Genomic DNA, 17867 nt, shown 5'->3' with positions numbered 1-17867 from the left:
TCAGTGAGGTAGACTTAGCCAAAGATAGCAGTGCTAAGTCACAGTTGCTATGCTCAAAATATTTTTGCTGCTCTCTCCTTATCATGCACTGCTTTAAGGATCATTTAACTAGGTGGAAAGAACAGCTTTGCAAGAGATTACTCAGTTCATCATTTCCACATTAGAAAAAAAAAGATGACCAATAGTTCATGAATTAATGACATAAATGGACTCAAATAAGATAATGTTTGTTACAGTACTTCCCTCTCTGATCTGCCAAGTGCAAGCCCACATCTTCTGGAATATACTGAGTGCATGGCATTTCCCAAAGTCTTCATTACGAAGACACCAAGATGCTTCAGAAGGCTCAGGTTTTAAAGAAGATAAGTCAGGCAATACATGATGTACTCATGAGACAGACGTGGCTAACAATTTAACCTCTTGTGGCCTTCCTATAAATTGGTGGAATAGTGACAAGACTGTCCCTGGAATGCCTGAGTAGCTCAACAAAATCATGGTCAGTGCTCTTCAGTATCATCAAATGTAGCTCTTTTGCTTCCAAAATGAAAGAAACTTTCAAGAAACTGTTTTGGAGTTGCTTGGAAGCAAAAGAAACTCTTTTGCTTCCAAAATGAAAGAACCTGACTTGACCGTGCTCAGAACAAGTTGCACAGGTATTTCTGAAACAATATTGTAAAAAGATTGATTGTTACCACCACACTGAGAGACAAGACTTCCCTTAAGAATCAAGGGATTTCATCAATGTGCCAGGTTGTCTATATTCTTTTCAAAAAGAAATCAGAATCTACAACGACTTTTTTCTGGAGACTGAGTAATATCAGCTTTTCACTGGGCTTTTCAGCAGGAGCTGGGAATTGACACAGACCTTTTCCCTGTCCCTTTCTGTCCCCTTAAATATTCTCCCTGCTCTTTCCCCAGAGGAGACTCATAAGGTCAGGAAGCATTTATATTGGAAATACTGTTCATTCACCTTGTAATGCTGACTGTGACATTACCCCACTTTGTAAAAGCACAAAGAGGCACTTACAGAGTCAGGTGCAATTTATTTACACTGGCCTTGTGCCACCTGCATGTTTCTGCAGAGAGGAGTCAAGGCAAAGTCCGTTTGAACTTTGCTGCTCACAAGGGATCCAGAGAGCAGAAGCCAACCTTCTCATCCCCCAAGAACTCCCATTCCAAGGCAGAAATGATCCATCTGCCATAACATGTAGTCATTTTCTCCATTTCTTCACTTTGCATCAGGTTACATCTTGACTGCTATACTCTGAAGAAGTTCTAGGAGTGGGAGAGAGTGAAGACAGTGGGTTGTTGAAGCCTATTATCGTGTTATGCACATGATCAATCACCCTGCTGTCCTATTCTTCCCTGCTAACTGTGCCACCAGCAGCTGCACCAGTACACAAGGATCTGCATCAGTGCTTGGGAAGGGCAGCCCAGTGGCTTGAGCACAGCCACTCACAACAGCTGCTCAGGACAGTAAATTTTATCTTTGCTCTATAGCCAGGGGAGTGTTAGCACTTTCTGCTTCAGTTAACACCACATTGACTGGCAGAGAACATACCTATAATAGGTTATCTAAGGCAGAGAAATACCTTGACTTTCAAAACACTCAATACAGGTTTTCTGGTATCAATGTTTCCTTTTTTGATTTTTTTTTTTTTCAATTTAGAAGAACACCTTTTAAAAAAACATGAAATAGACCATGTATTTACACTAGAGCGAAGTAAAGGCAGAAGAAAAAGAGGATATAAACCAATGAGTACTCTTTGGAAAGTAAAAACCTTCAATCATCCCAATCAGTCAAGGGAGCGAAAAGAAAGCCTTTAAACAGCATTAGCTCCCAAGGAAGGCAGGGAAGAAAAAAGATTTTAAGACAGTGCTGAATGAATTAATGCAGGAGAATACCTGGCACAACTGACTTCAACAATGCTAGACTACACTTGGTGACTCATGAAGCCTCTCTGAACCTCTTGTCACAAGACACAGATGTTTTATAGCCCCTTCCTCCCTGCTTTCTGCCTTGCTTCACTTTGTTAAGGCCTCAAGAGGAAATACCAGTGACTTTAATGTTTCTTTTAGGGAGTTCCAGCATGCTAGTACCTTGGGAGAAAAAAAAAAATAGATACATGAGAATACACATTCTCCCCTGAAGCATCCATCCCTGGGTCTCCAAACTCTGTCTTTCTTGCCCCCTGCAGCACACAAGGCCACTCCAAACAGGAACTGACCTGCCATTTTAGTAGAGATTTACAAAGGGTTTTCCTGGCTTCTCTGGTAACTGAATTGTTTTACAAGTGACTACACACAAGCCCAAGAGAATGGATCCAAGAGGCATTTCCCATGCCTGCAGGCACACGCCACCTCTTCACTATGCCTGACACACTTGGCATTGATGTGGAGAGGAGGTGTCCAAAACCCAGAATCACTGAATGGGCTGTGGAAACAGCTGGATTCAAGCTCTCCCACCCTGGGAGTAGCTTCTCTTCCTCAGCCAGAGGAGCAGAGCCTGGGCAGGCAAAAAGCCAGGGTGTGCTTCCTGCCCAGCCATCACCACCTTCCCATACCTCACTGTTCCTTTCCTGCTGATAAAAGCAAGGCAACCACACGCAGAATCGACCTCTTAGAAAAACCAGTCAGCTCAGAGCCAGGAAAGCTTCCAGGCAAGACACTTCATAAGCACAAGAGGAGAAGTAATTTTTTAAAAAAATAAATATTCTTGGTTTTTTTCTCAACTCCTCTCTCCTTGAAGGTAAAAGTGATGATAGAAACTACAAGTAGGCCTGAAAGGAAAAGTGCAACTGCAAAGACAATCTCCTTAAGAAGCAGATATATGTGCCTGAGACAACTAAGAATTACACATTATATCCGGTTGCTAAGTCAAAATAAACCAAACCAAAATCTTAACATCTTCTTCAAAGTTGTGCACACATCAGACCTGTCTGCACTTGGGAGCAGAAAATTCAGAAAATACTGTATCCTTGATTTTATGGTGCTGACAGATCTGGCTACTGTCTCACATTAAACCACCCACCACAATGGAATTGTGAATCTTACCAGAAATAAAACAAAAATATCCCAAGCGCAAAATTAAACACAAACTCCATCTATACCTAAGTGAACTTTCTGTTTTACAGAACTACACTGTGATGCTAAACTTGATTCAAAAGGGAGGAGGAAGTGTAAAACTTCATTATGAAACTCTCCATATATGTTATGCACAGATTATCAAAAAAACATTTACTTATAAAGTGTATATAACATGAAGATAAAAATTTTCATCTCCCCACCATTCAGAAAAATTCTAATTCAAAGAAACTTTAAGTACAGATTGCAGCATACATCCTATAGAAATAATGCAGTGCAGGCAACCTTTAAGCAAACAAACAAACATAACTCTGAAAAAAGTGGAGGTACTCATGCAAATTACACATGTATCCAAGCACACAAATTCATAAAAAATATGAGACAATGAAGCTGCAGTTGTAAGATACAGCTTATATCAATGGACCTTTCTAGCAGGGCACAGATACCATAATGACACCAAGAAGTGATTGCTGAGTAAATGGAGGTAACAAAGTGACTCATTAGTAAAACACAATCTGGACTCTCCCAGACTTCACAGACTGAGCAGCCCTATCAAAATAAAGCCCAGTATTATGTCAAAGACCTTAAATCATGAGAATGCAAGAAGGCAGAGGATGGAACAGGAAGAGGAAGACAGGAGAGAACTTAGGGTTTTACCTCTGGAATCCAAAGAGCACAGCTCACATGTGCCCACTTGGTCCCTGTCCTGGTAGCTTTCATGGCACCTCCTCTTTTAGGACAGAGGAGGCACTGAGGATGTATTCCCAGGACACAGGTACGACACAGCCAGCTCCCTTCAGGTACTTTTAAGATTCCATAGCAAGCCTTGGAGAAAAACAGATATTGGAATCATTGTGCTGACATTATTTCACACACAAGCATTCATATTCAGAGAGCAAAGCTTTCAAAAAGTAAAGGCACTACTGGCCTTCACTTAATCTGTGATTTCTTTACCTTAAAATGAGTCAACTAATCCAAGAGAGAAACAGCCTCAAAAGCAAGTTTTTACATCTGTTTATAAAACATATCCACTGGGACTGCACAACAGCACTGGTGTTACAAACCTTTACCTTTAGTGACTTTTAAACACTTACTTACTTTTAAACACTTTACTCCTGAAGTAAACAACATGGATATTCCTTTAAATTAGCTTCTGTATCTAATACTTTCTAAAATCACCATTTCCTACTGCTAAAAATGTCATACTCTAACCCTAATTCTATTTAGGGATAGGGATATGAGCACTGCATTTCCTGCAATGTTTGTGGTTCTGTGAACTTTTTTTCTTTAAATATTTATATAATATTGCAACAAAAATTACAGCATACACTGGAAGTGTAAGATGCTGGCTTTTACACTTATTTCCCAAGTATTGCACTTAACCACATGGACAATTAAAAATTTCTTACGTTTTGCTAGGTTTGAGAATTAAAATAAAAAGGGAAAATAAATAGTTTAGTTTCCAATTCAAATTCCTCGTGGTTCTTAGTAGAGCCAATGGTGGATCCTGATGTACATACACAACCCCCCTACCTCCATGAAGCTGAGCTATCTGAAATCACTGGCTGCCACCAAGGTCTAATTTCACTCAACCACTCCAAATAAAAGTTTTATCAAAAGGGTGGATATCACAGGAAATCTCATAATTTCTAAGACTATCTCTAGTAATGATAAAATTAAAAGACTCAAAAGAACAGGATCAGTAGTTGTAACTATTCTTTCAGACTAAATCTAGTATAAAATTCCCATACTTGCTTTCCCAGACTTTTGCTTGTAAGATTTCAGTATTTAATATTAAACAATATCACAAAATACTGCCCATTTATGTCAAGCTTGTAGGGAGGGGGACCTCCTTGAATTAAATGCAGCAAGACTGACTAACCTAAATGGTTTTTTTTGATGTTACAACTCCTGTAAAAGCCCAACAGGGGGAGCTGCAATCCAAATTTTACAAGTGTTCTTTTCCTCCTCTGTGGCATATTCCCACCTGAATTCTTTCTGTTACTAGAGCAGAAGTGGCATTAAATCTAAGATCATATCTAGGGTGTTGGAAATGGACTGAAACTATTTTCTAATTTTAACTGATCAGCAAAGGATGCCTAGACTACTAAAACAGTAATTTCACAACATGTTTGAGCCAGCACAACGGGGTACCACGAAGGAAGAATTTTCTCACACTCCTCCTCCCCACCACCTCCAAACTTGTGACGACAAACAGACCTGAGTCTACTTGTTGAACCAAAGCTGATCCAGATTAAAAATGAAACAAGTTGTGCTATAGTTAGGATTCGCTCTAGCCCAGACACACTCTCCAGTTTGTTTCAGGCAGATCCAGCACAGGGAAGAGTGAGGGGTAAGAAGGCAGCAGACCATCAACTCAAGCTCAGCTGTCAGGAGACAACCATGAACCCTTGACTGCAAATCCATCATTACTCCTTAACAGGCACAAGCAAGGACTGAACAGGCAGCCCCCAGCTGCCAGCTATATTCCTGTGACTGCCACCTTACTGCCAAGCTCAGGCTCACAGGCTGCTTCACACGGGGACTCAGGTCAGGAAAGCAGCCAGGCTGGAAGCCAGCCCACTGTGAGCAGGGAGGTGACAGATCTTTTTTCAGACAGATACATTTTCCAAATATTACTTGCAGTCAGTACAAAAATGCATTAAAAAGAAAAAAAGAACTTTCTTGGTCTCTTTTCAATTTGTAGCAAAACTCCCTTCCAGAACAGGATGCACAGAACCACAGGATTCATACCCCTTTTCTGAATACCTTTACCTGACTATACTGCGCTCAGGCAGTATAAAGTCTTGACTACATCTGAACCACTATAAACATGAGCACCATTCAGACTGAGACCATGGTTTTTGCAGGTGATGGCTGCTGAAAAAGATCACTCTATTAAGTACCTACATATGGTTCCAGATGGCTAAATTTGGACAGTCTATGTCTGACTACATAAGTAGTCAGTAAAAGAAAAAAAAAGCTCTGAAACAAATGATCTTTAGATTTCTCACAAACAGGCAAGCCAGTATTTCCTGTCCTGTTTATCTTCAAAAGCAGATTTAGTAATAGGGAGAACAATTATTTACAGTTGCAGAGGAAATACTTGCATGTCCCAAAAACACACTTTGCATTCCTGCTAGACTGTAGCTGTCCACTTATTAACTTTGCTAGGCCACTTAATCTACTGTAATTGTTATAGTCCAAAATTTCACCTCAGTATTGCACCATTCTTCATATGTAGAAAACCGCCCAGTCCTCCACTTAGCATTTAACATTCATTCAAATTCCACATTTGCCTGGGTAAACAAACCACAGGAGAGTGTCACCATTTCTGCAGGCACTAACCTGGTGGACACAAATGTTACACTTGTCACAGAACACCATGTCATTGCCATCCTCGCTGTCCGGGGACCGGCACACGTCACAGATGACGTCCTCATCGTACTCGATGCCCAGCCCCTCTTCGGTCTCGATGGCGTGATTCATGTTCTCATGGCAGTGCCGCTCCAGCACTTCAATTGTCTTCTCCATCGTGTTCTCATCCAGGAGCCCACAGCCTACAACACAGAAAGGGAAGGGCAATTAGAGGACAGTCAGATGCCTCTGAGTCAGAGACGCAGGAAGAGGAAAAAGACAACTTCTAGCAACTAATGCAGTAGACACAGCATCTAAAAATAAAATAAAAAAGACAAGATTTTTCACTCACAGACTGATTATAACATGTTTTATAAATACAAGCAGAACTACTACCTGAGTAAAAATTTTACACAAACCACAAGTCTGCACCTGGAAGAAAACACTGCAGCATAAAAGACAACAGTTGCTGTAACTGCTGGCTGCTCTCACACAACCCTTCCTACACCTCCATAATTTTACTAAACACTAATGAAATCCAAAAATCACACACTGTGTTCTTTTGAAGACTAATGCCCTAGGAAACAAAACTTATCAAGAATACTTCATATCTTATAATGAAAATTGCACCACCCAGTACCTCTAAGTCCATTGTGATGATGTGATCAAAGTATGATGATTATGAAAAATGGTTTTATTTTTCTGATGTTTTTTAAAAAAAAAATAAAATAGTAGATAAATATACTGTTGCAATCCATACTATCTGTTCACGTGAACACTACACACGCTATATGTACTCACCACTAATCAAACTTAGCATAAGCAGGACCACTTTAAAAGTATTTGCTATGAGATTGGCCCTCAGCTTGCAGCTTCAGGACATACACTGCATTAGAAACCCCATGACTTTCACAGCTACAAGACATCTCCAAATTGCATCTCATCAAAACCCTAGCTCAAAAATGATCATAATGTTCACAGCTTGTGATTTACTCAGGCCTTCAAATGTTGGGATATTCACATAACATTAATTGCAGAGGCTAATATTTTAACTAAGGCTACTTAGTTAAAATACTGTGATTCCTTGTTACAAACAATAAACAGGGAGAGTTAAAGTGTTCTCTCCCATGCTCTAATACTTTCTCATTGCCTGAATTAAATGAATTACCAAATCATTCAGGTAGGAAGGGTCCTACAGAGGGCTTCAGCCTCTGCCTGGGCTCCAAGCAGAGTCAATAGGAAATCCAAAAAGGCTGTTGCTTAAGAGATACATGTAGTCATATCTTGAAAATCTCCATGGAGGGAGGAGATCTGCCCCCTTGAAAAGCTAACAGCTTTTGCTCACAGCATTCCTGTATGCCTGAGAAGTTTTTGTCCTTGCTTCTACTTATATGCATCCTTTGGCACTGGAGCTCAGCCATGAGCTCCCGACTTCACCAAAGCAGTCTCCCAACACATCTACTTATTTTCTTGAATGCATAATTGGAACTTTCTTGTGCTTAGAGGACAGTGTTCTTGAAGTCCTGCTAGCTCTCTTCCACCCTTCAGAGGTGGAAGTAATTCCACCCTTCAGAGCTGCCCCCCAGATCCCACCCAGTTACCTAAGTAGAAACATGCTGTCCTGAAGCCAGGACCAGAAAAACTACTCCCCCTCCTCACTCCCCTCTGGATCTCAGTCACCACTATTTCATTGCTGTTACAGACAATGCTGCCATTGTTTATCACTTCTCTATAGGTACTTCTTATTTTATTAGCAGCAAATGCAGGAGATGCCAACCCGTCCTTCCTAAAGGACCTACAATCACCCATGGAAGAATACCAGCCACACAGGCTATTCCACCACAATTCAGTTATTCCAATGATAATTCCAGTATTATTTTCCATAGCTCACTCCTGCTCATAGACCTCTATACCCACAACTTGCATGGCAAAAGAAAGTTTACTTAGCTGATTTTGAATGGGCTAACATGTGTGAAACTTAATTACTCTGTTGAGAACCCAGCATGCAAGTTCCTCAGAACTCTGAATTTGAAGATATGTTCCAAGTTCAAGAAATGGAAACATCTGCTTTCCCTACATAAAGTCTTTAACTTTTGAAGTCCTAGAATTAATTCCACCTGGTGTAGGCTTTTTCTCTCCTGCCTCAGTCTGCAGAAGTTGCCGATTTTGGACATCAAGAAATTTTTAGGTACAAGAGATAAAAGATAAAACATTAACAGATCAAGAAAGTAATTACTTTTTTAGTTCCTATTTCTCTTAGCATTTCCATTCAATTCTCATTCAGCAATCTTTCAGAGACCTTACACAGAAAGACTAGTCAACAGTAAAAAACTTAAACAGCAAAAATTAAGTGCAGCTTTTAAAATGAGAACATGTTGTGGAATTACCCATTTCTGTAAGCTCTTCATTTAGCTCCTGGAGCCAAAAGATGTCCATGTCATCCAAGTCATAGCGACACATAGACTCTGCTAGTTCCAAAATGTTGATGTAACCTGGTTCTGTGGGTTCTTGGCTGGAACAGTGGATGTATTTCCTGGGTCGTGTATACAGTACTTCTTTAACCTTTTCTGCTACAACCCTGTGAGTGAAAAAAAAAAAAAAATACTTACAGCTTTTTAAGACCCATCCTTGAAAGACATAAAATATTTGCTGTAAATGCAAAGAAAGCTGGGGTTTCACAGATTTTAAACCAGCCAGTAAGTACAGTCAGCCTAGGGAGACAGGATTCTTGAAATGTCAACGGAGAAAAAGATTTGTGTTCCTTCTGTTGTTTCTTTCTGTTGTTTCTTTCAAGTATTTTCAGAGATAAAACTCTGTGTTTAATTAGTTTTATTTTGGAATGGAAAGAATAATCTGAACTAGATAAAGTTCAATCTTTCCCTGAATTCAATGCAAAAAGCCCTACATGTGGAAGGAAGCCAGAGAGATACAGAACAGTGCCATGCATGAGCAGCTCTGCATGCTTTCTGGAGGTCACCCTCCACAGGACAAGGAAAAGATAAAAACTCAGGAAAATAAGGCAGCAAAGAAGGAGGAGACAGCTGTCAAGCTGTATCCCACATAATTCTAACTGGACAATGTGGATTATCAGTGTTAGCACAATGTCCTTCTGCCATTCTTCATCTCCCTTACCCTGCTCATTTTTTCCTCTAATTCCCTTGTGAGCTTTTCTTTTTTCTGGTCCATTTTCTTCCTCCAATATAATGCCGCTGGTATGAGCTGCAATTACTTATTTTTAATAAGTTGGTAGTGACAATAGCATCAGCGGAAATTAAATTATGCTGACTCAGCACTTTCACCAGACAATTCATGTATCTTCATCTTGAAGAGTACACTGGCATTAACCTTTCTTTGTTGAAACATGTTTTGTTTCCACCAGGAAGGGCTGCAGGACTACAGTGCTATGCTTCCTTAACCTAAACAAAGTGTGAGAGAACTGAAGATTCTTTATCTATCTCCAGAATCTGAGATGACTGAACTTCTATAATGTTAAATAGCCAACTGTGGTGAGAGAAGGTAGAAAAGGTTAAAACATTGAGAATAACCAAAATTAGATTATATAAACAAATGAGTCGTTTTATCAGGTATCAGTGATTACTGCATGCCTAGTGCTCTATATCACCATGCAGTGTAGGGAAACCTTTCAAGTAATATGCATAAGATATGAGTTTATTTTTAATTTATTCAACTCCCCATGCTGAAATAAAAAACAGCTTTTAATCCATAGCACCATGCGACTGAGGAAAAAAGATCTCTTTATTCAAGTATCACAATGTAGATACTGTAACAGCATGCAGACAGAATGAGATCTGGACTGAATCACCACAGAAATGTTTTCCAAATTGGCACTTGTGTGGTTTAAGAACATGTCTGAAGGCTGCTACACTGAAGATTTAAACATACCAACAAAGAAAAATCTGACTGCACTTAGACAACTCGGTTTTGAGAGACCATCTTCTCTGAGTTGCCATTTTGTAAACATGATTCACATCTCATCAGCAATACCTGAGAGAAGGCTGCGGAATAGTTTCTGGACTGGCTGGAACTTGAACCCCTTTCTCCCATTCTTGTTTCCATGTGTCTGCAAAGACGTAATACTCATCAGGGTTGACATGGTGAGAGTCTGGGAGTTTCATGGCACTAATGAGATCCTTGCGGAACACCTGCAGGAAACACAGAGCACAAACATGGATTTGAGAGAGAGCGTTGTGTTAAAGAATGTGGCAGGTACTTTTCTTATCTACACTGAAACAGTGCACATGCATTGATAATTTTTTAAGAGTATCAACAGAAATCAATTTGAAACTACCTAGATTATTAATTTTAGTGCATTAGGTATAGTATGATAAGAGGTTTACACTAACTCAAAACCATGCTGCTGCATAAAGGCTAAACAGAAGGAAGAAGGTTTTTACAGGTAACCAGAAATAGGAGAAAAGAAGCCTGCATCTGATTCAGACTCCTCACCATATTTTCAATCAGCTTATTGTCAGCCTGTAGGTTGTACCCTCACTTAGACCCAAGGTAGGATACACTTTTCTTTCACTCAGTTCAGCTACTTTAAACTGTCATATTCATCATGGGCTACAAACAGTTGCCATGGCAAAACTGATGGATAGGCACTTGCTCATTTATTAAAACCACTTGAAGTTTTATTAGTTGGGATCTCTGAGATTGAAGATGAACAGCAGCCTTTGCTGGAACATAAGACCTGCATTGCTCTGTGTGTAAGCAGTGATGGACAAAATCCAGCCTCAGCATCTTTCAACAAACCTGTACCATGAAACACCACCCTCATACAAAGCAAACCATAGCAGCAGATCTTCAGCCATAACACTTGGCTCCAGAGAGTTACGTTTTTACAAGCATGTAAACATGATTATCAGTCATCTCAAAGCTTACTTAATGTCAGTATCTGTCAACTACAGGTGTGTACAATTTAAATAAAGAGCACATTTATCCTCTGTGGGCTTTTTCCTCCACTGCTACACTGCACCAGCTTAATGTTCAGTAAAGCAAAACAGTTACTGTGACTTGGTTTTAGGGAGACATTGCAACTAATTAACTGTATTATTGTAATAAGAAATCAAATCCTCAAAGGGCCATAAAACGAAATGGAAAATATCCCTGCAGTAAGTTGTGACAGGTTAAATTCTCTACTTACCAATTCAGTTTTATAACCAGAGAGTAATAAACAACCTCAGAGCCCAATATCTTCATGTACCCTTTTCAATTTGACAGTACCAGACTAGTTATGCCTACTGCAAAAATTCTCAGCTGTTCTTGGAAATCATCCAGTAAATATTACTTTAAAAGTCTCTGTGCTAAACAGGTCTTGAAATAGCTGCTGGTGACCTGGAACATCAGCGTTACTTCATTATGTTCTACAACTGCATCTCATATGGGTGGCCAGGAGAGCAAGCTGACCGAGGGTACTCAAACCCACAGACTCAAGGGTCTTGTATTTGCTATTAATGTGTTACCTGCCTTGGTTCAGAACAGACTGTTCACTGCTGCTTTCTGTATAAAACTCCTCAGGTACATAACAGGCTCATATTAAAATCTGAATGTCAAGAGTGAAAGCACTGAGACTGCAAGCATCTTTTTTTTTTTTTTCAAGCACTATATGTACACACCAAAATAAAATGTAAAATTATTTATACTGCTTAAAAGGCATTTTAGTTTTCTGTGCTACAGGTACAGAGCCAGAATTATTAGTAACACTAACAGGGTACAATTCCAAAGAACACCAGAATGGAAAAGTATGATACAGGAGAAGTGCAATGACTGCTTTAATTACCAGAAAATATATTTCTCAAATCTTATCTGAGGTAAGTGCTTTACAAACTACCTTTTAAGCCAGTGACAGAATATAAAAGTGAAGTATTTCCTATCAAACTCACTATTTCTTAACCACTAGATGAAAAATGGTATTAAAGGCATCTGTATTCTAACTACATTGCTTAGCAGCAAATCTTCTGATCATCCATTATGTATGCAAACTGTACCTCTATTTTTAGAGCACAAACCCCCTGGAGCATGAACTTTTTCTGGGTTTCTTTTGACTATTGTAAGTACCGACCACACCATCACCATGCTACAACATTAAGTTCTCTGCTACAGATTTCTACAGTTTACAGTATAGGTACCACTGAAGGTCAATAATTTAATCAATAAAAAAATAACTGCTGAAATCTTAAGGGACTCCAAAACTCAGTTAAGACCTCCTAAGAAATGCCTGTTCACACTTGTGATTAACAGTGCAATTGTAATGATTCCAAGTGTCTGCGAGAAATCCTCAATTTTTAGCTCTGGTCATTCTTCATTTCTTCACGTGTGGCAAAGCAGGGTCTTCCAACAGTAAAATACTCTTAGAGGGCAATGTATGAGAATACTCAATCTGTATTTCTTTCATTGTGGAAGTAAACCAAAACACTCAGGGGACCCAAAGAGAGTTTTCTGACAAATGAAGTAAATTCTACTTCAGCAGTCTGCCTCAAGGCTATGAACTAAGCCATCTACACAAAGAGCAGCACACATGCCTCCAGGATTTAGATAGTCAGCTTCTCCTCACAGCTGTTCCTTTCCAACATTTATTTGAAAAACAAAAATGCTGCTCCTTTACTAACTGTGTCCATAGAACAACAGCTAGTCTGCTCTACAGCACACAGTCTCCCCTCTTGGCAAGAACCACCTGCATTTCCAGTTAGCCCATGAAGCTCAGCTCACCTTTCAATCACCCCAAAGTAGTTCTACTTCTTACCTTATATAAAGCACAACCCCTCCATTTTATTTTAACATCACCTGTAGTATCATATATATTGAAAATACCTGAAAAGTGAGCACAGCCAAGGCTAAGCTTATAAGATATTCCCATCCAGAAACATCACAACCAGATTCAGCTGGTGCCAAGTGTCTTTAGCACACAACAGAACAAGGCCCTGCAGAGCTGAGCTATAACCAAGTGCAGCTCCCAGAGCCACACAGAAGTGGGAAACTCCCCAGCACTCAGAGCATTCCACAGTAGTTACTGTGTGACAGTGGGATTTATTAAAAATAATTTTTAGCAAAGAGAGCGTGAAAGTACATATGAGTTTTAGCCTTACCATGCAAGACTGCATGGTCTGAACTTAAAATTTAATTTTGCTGCCAGGAATTTTTAGCTTCAACCACAAGCAGTATAGCACTTTGAGTAAATTACATCAGTGAAATGTGTCTGCTTATGTCATCATTGTCTCATAATCTAATCGTTACCATTTCATTGAGAACTTCTATTACATATTTCATGCTTTAGAACTGGGGCTTAAATCTGGAACAAAAGACCTTGTTCTTTAGTCATGTTGTGGTTTTAAGCCCAGCTGGAAATTAACTACTCAGCCACTTGCTCCCCTGTCTTCCCGCCTAAAATCCGGTGGAATGCGGAGTAGAATCAAAGTAAACTTATATGTTGAGATAAGAACAGTTCAATAATTGAAAATAAAGTAAAACACAAAAATAATGATGGTAAATAATAGTAACAATAATGATAATAAAAAGGAAAAACTCAAACAAGTGATGCACAATACAGTTGCTCACCACCCACTACCAATGCCAGACTCCACTTCCCAAAGCCAGATCAGCTCCCCTTCTGGGTAACTCCCCCACAGTTTATATAACAGTTCTGTGGTGGGAATATCCCTTTGGTCAGTTTGGGTCACCTGTCCCAGTTATGCTCCCTCCCAGTCTTTTTGGTTTCATGGTTTATTTTTATTGCATACCTCCTCCCTGACAGAGCATGAGACACATAAAAAAAGAAAAGTCCTTGAATTGGGATAAAGACGAATTACCAAATAACCAAAGCATCACTGTGTTATCAACACCATATTAATTCCAAATACAAAACACAGCACTGCAACAGCTACTGAGAAGAAATTAGCTTTACCCTCACTGAAACCAGGACAGGTCAGCATTAGTGGCTTGTCCTGCAGTAGAAGTCTGCCTGCTTTTGCTGAGGAAATGAGAACCTCCCAGTCAGCTCTGCAGACACATTGCCATCTATAAAGCCTTTAAAAGCTAAATTCTACAAAAAGTCTTGAGAAATATGGATGCTCTGCTCCTCCAAAGCACTAATACACCAAGAAACAATGATATCAAAGATGCAGTTTGCACATTATATTTGTTTTTCAGACTTCTGAGTCCTATTTGGAAATTATGTTAGAAGAGTATGTCCAAGAAAAATTAACTTCTCAGAATTTATTTTAAAATGCTTCACCGAAAGCCATCTATGATTTGAACCCAAACTCCTTCTGGAAGCACTCTATGGAAATGCAATATATAATCTTCCTCACTGGACCCTTGTTGTGCTTTCTCTGAATATATCAGGCTCTGAAACAAAGAATACGATTTTGCATGAAGTATCGTTATCCATTAAAGATATCACAGAGAATACAAGCAATGCTATAGAGAATTACAGTAAAATACTAGCACTGAAAACAGAGAATGGTCTTGACAATAAAATGGCCTTCTACAAACCCCATCTTTGATGAACAACTCAAATATCAGATCTGCACAGACTGCCAGGCACCTTCTGTTCATGACCACTGCAAACTTAAAACGACATTAAGAGAAGAAAAAAATGAGTGAAATCCCTTTTCCAATACCCCTCTGTAAGCTACTACCGAAGCTGACTGATGCCACTGCTCATTCACCATGTCTTGCCCAAATGCACGTGTGAGGAAAAATAAATGGATTGTGTCATCTCTTAAAAATTCAATGTAAGCCAGTACTTCTTGTGACACTCTCCATGCTTTCAGGTACTTTGATCAACTGCTTACAGCCTCCCAACATGGGTAAGTCACTTGTCACAGGCATCTGGGCCATGACTGGGAACCACACCTCCAAGGCCTAAGTACATTATGGGTCATGCTCTTGTTACAATCAAAGCCCACTTTATGCTGGATTGCATGAAACTGCTTCAGTCATGAGGCTTCCCCTGCAACCAGCAGAACTCAGCAACTCAGGCTTTTCAGTTCTCATCCATCATCCATCATTCAGTTCTCATCTCACAAGGGAGTCAGGAGATGCACTGCTCAGAAACACAGAGCTATGATTTTTTAAAAAGCAGGCAGGAACTACTATGTCCTGTCTTCCCTGCAAAAGTATATTAGGTCTTTTACAGCAAACAGCATGGAATTGTTGTGTTGTGTCTGTATAAGTTGGACTGTTCTGTTCCCCCTATCATGCAATGGTTCTGCCCTGGTTCTCCCTTCCCTCCCTTGCGCTGCCAGTTATCCCAACTCTTCCCCATTTGCCTTGGAGATCAATGTAGCCTTTCTCAAATCCCTCCCCGGTGCCCTGTCCATCACTCAGCACTCCCACCCTTCTCTCTAGAACTCTCTAGAAACTTCCAGCTACAGTGTCAAGTGACTGGCTCAGGGGCTGGGGCCACACCCTCAAGTTATCCCCACCGGTGTTCTCCCTAAGTCAATCTTTTGTATCCCACTCCCTTCCCCTGGGAGCAATCTTTTGTCTCCCACTTCCCCTGGAACCCTATTTGTCCAAGGACTGACTCCTCCCCTGTCTCCCTCCCTCCTTATAAGCTGTTGCAACTCCTCCCTTGCTCTTTTTGGTTGTCGGTTTCCCCTGGGACTCAATAAACCTGGATTCACCACAGCTGGAGAGCGCTCTCTTATTTCTGCTGACTGCAGCCATAAGCCAAGCCATGTCCTACCACAAGGAAGCGCTGCTGTCATAGCACAGAGCGTTTGCCTTAGGTGCTGTCCCAAACCATGGAGACTGGGATAGTGCCCCCATACTGCTAGTGGTGCTGGAAAGCTAGCCAGGACATCCAAGAAGGACAATCAATCTTTCCCCAGCTGGACCACTTCATGGAATGAGGGCCAGCATCCTCTCTAACCAGACAACAGCTAGCATTTTCCTAGATTTTTGGTGTCCCTCCCAACCCATCTTGAAGGCTAAGTTTGAAATTCTACTGTCAAACACTTCAGTTTATGTGAAATGCAAATTACACAAGAGTTTTTCCATCATGTTGAGGGTAAAATAATCCTTCCTTATTCTCCTTTGAAAGGATCTAGTAACTTTTATTCCCATAAGCACCCCCAAGCATTAAGGCTTACTCTACTATTGTAGCTCTCAAGTACAGGCCCTCAGCAAACACACTTACGAAGGAGCAGGTTTTCACCTAAAATCACCTCAAAAATAATAAAACAAAATTTAAATTCTCATATGACTTATTACAAGTGTAATACAGCCACATAGTATCTGAGCATACTTTATCTTTGTATGGATGTTTGACAGTATGTGCAAAAGAATGCCCATTTACTCCAAGAACAGAACTTGGTGAGCTTTTTCTGGAAAGGTAGAATTTTTCCTGTTAATATATTGCAACCTGGGCAGGAAGTCTCTGAACTAAGAAGATTACCTTATAGAGAAGCGTAGAAACTTAAGGCAGGTTTGCTTTGGGTTTTGGTTGGTTGAGCAATTTTTGGCAGCAAAGTAAATAAAAGGCAACATAAATTTCAAATGGAAATAAAGCTACAGTTCCAGGCACATATACCAACAAGACTGAGAAACTTAAAATGTTAAAAATGCTGATAGTCAGGAATATGTGTAGAATTAAATTTGTAGTTCTCAAACATCCACACAATTTGGACAAGCAAGAGGGTAAATCCTAATGTTAAAACCCCTTACTCCCTAAAACTATCTTAGTTATCCAGGACTTAACTAAATGAAATATTGTACTTTTCATTTAAGTAGCCATGATTCCTCCTAGCCTCTGTTTACAAGCATGTATAGAAAAAGCCAGGAATTTGAATACTAAATCAATGCTACCTAACATCATGTCTCTGACAGTATCTCATGAGCCAGAAGAACGTGCAAGAACGTGTCAAGTTTCCTTCTGGTTGCTAATCAGACATAAGCTTTGGATTTTGGGGTTAATCCTAACAATCAATTTTTAAAGTGGTATTAATTTATACAGATATTTTAAAATATCTGTACTTGCTATCATCTGTCCAATTCCTTTTTTAATCTTGTTTACTTCTCAGTCTCAACCACTTCCTGTAGCAGATGAGCTTCCCAGCCTAATTGCATGAAAAGGATATCCTTTTAATTGCTACAGATTTTTTAAGTTTGGGGCTCATTTTTCAATGCTCATGGCTGCCTTTTCTGTCCAGTTCTTCCATCACAAGGACAGGCAGGACTGAAGCACTCTAGCTCTGCTGTTTCCAACCCATTCACACTTTACTGGTATGCCTGCTCATTCACTTCAAAGGTAAAATAGCTCAGCTTTTTCACAAGCAAGCTCTTCCACATCTTCCTGCATTTGGGTCACCTCTTCCTAAATAGTTCAAATAGCCTGAGACAGTATCTCAAAGGAAAAAAAAAAATCACAGAAGTAACTGATGAGTTTCCATCTCCAGCCTTAT

At 39.9% G+C, this 17867-nt stretch overlaps 1 protein-coding gene across 6 annotated transcripts in view; it reads right to left on the bottom strand.

The window, feature by feature from the left end:
• The window catches only part of JADE3 (jade family PHD finger 3), a 64638-nt gene that overhangs the window by 9775 nt on the left and 36996 nt on the right, over nucleotides 1–17867 (bottom strand). For all 6 annotated transcript variants that reach the window (XM_054518631.1, XM_054518630.1, XM_036382086.2 and 3 more), the window contains 4 exons: nucleotides 10447–10604; nucleotides 8829–9019; nucleotides 6433–6644; nucleotides 3742–3909 (listed from right to left, as the gene is read on the bottom strand). In XM_054518631.1, coding sequence (XP_054374606.1) covers nucleotides 3742–3909; nucleotides 6433–6644; nucleotides 8829–9019; nucleotides 10447–10604 — 729 coding nt within the window. The remainder of the gene's footprint in view (nucleotides 1–3741; nucleotides 3910–6432; nucleotides 6645–8828; nucleotides 9020–10446; nucleotides 10605–17867) is intronic.

This window comes from Molothrus ater, chromosome 2, assembly GCF_012460135.2.
Source record: "Molothrus ater isolate BHLD 08-10-18 breed brown headed cowbird chromosome 2, BPBGC_Mater_1.1, whole genome shotgun sequence".
Lineage (NCBI taxonomy): Eukaryota > Metazoa > Chordata > Aves > Passeriformes > Icteridae > Molothrus > Molothrus ater.
This window is presented reverse-complemented; position numbering and strand designations above follow the sequence as displayed.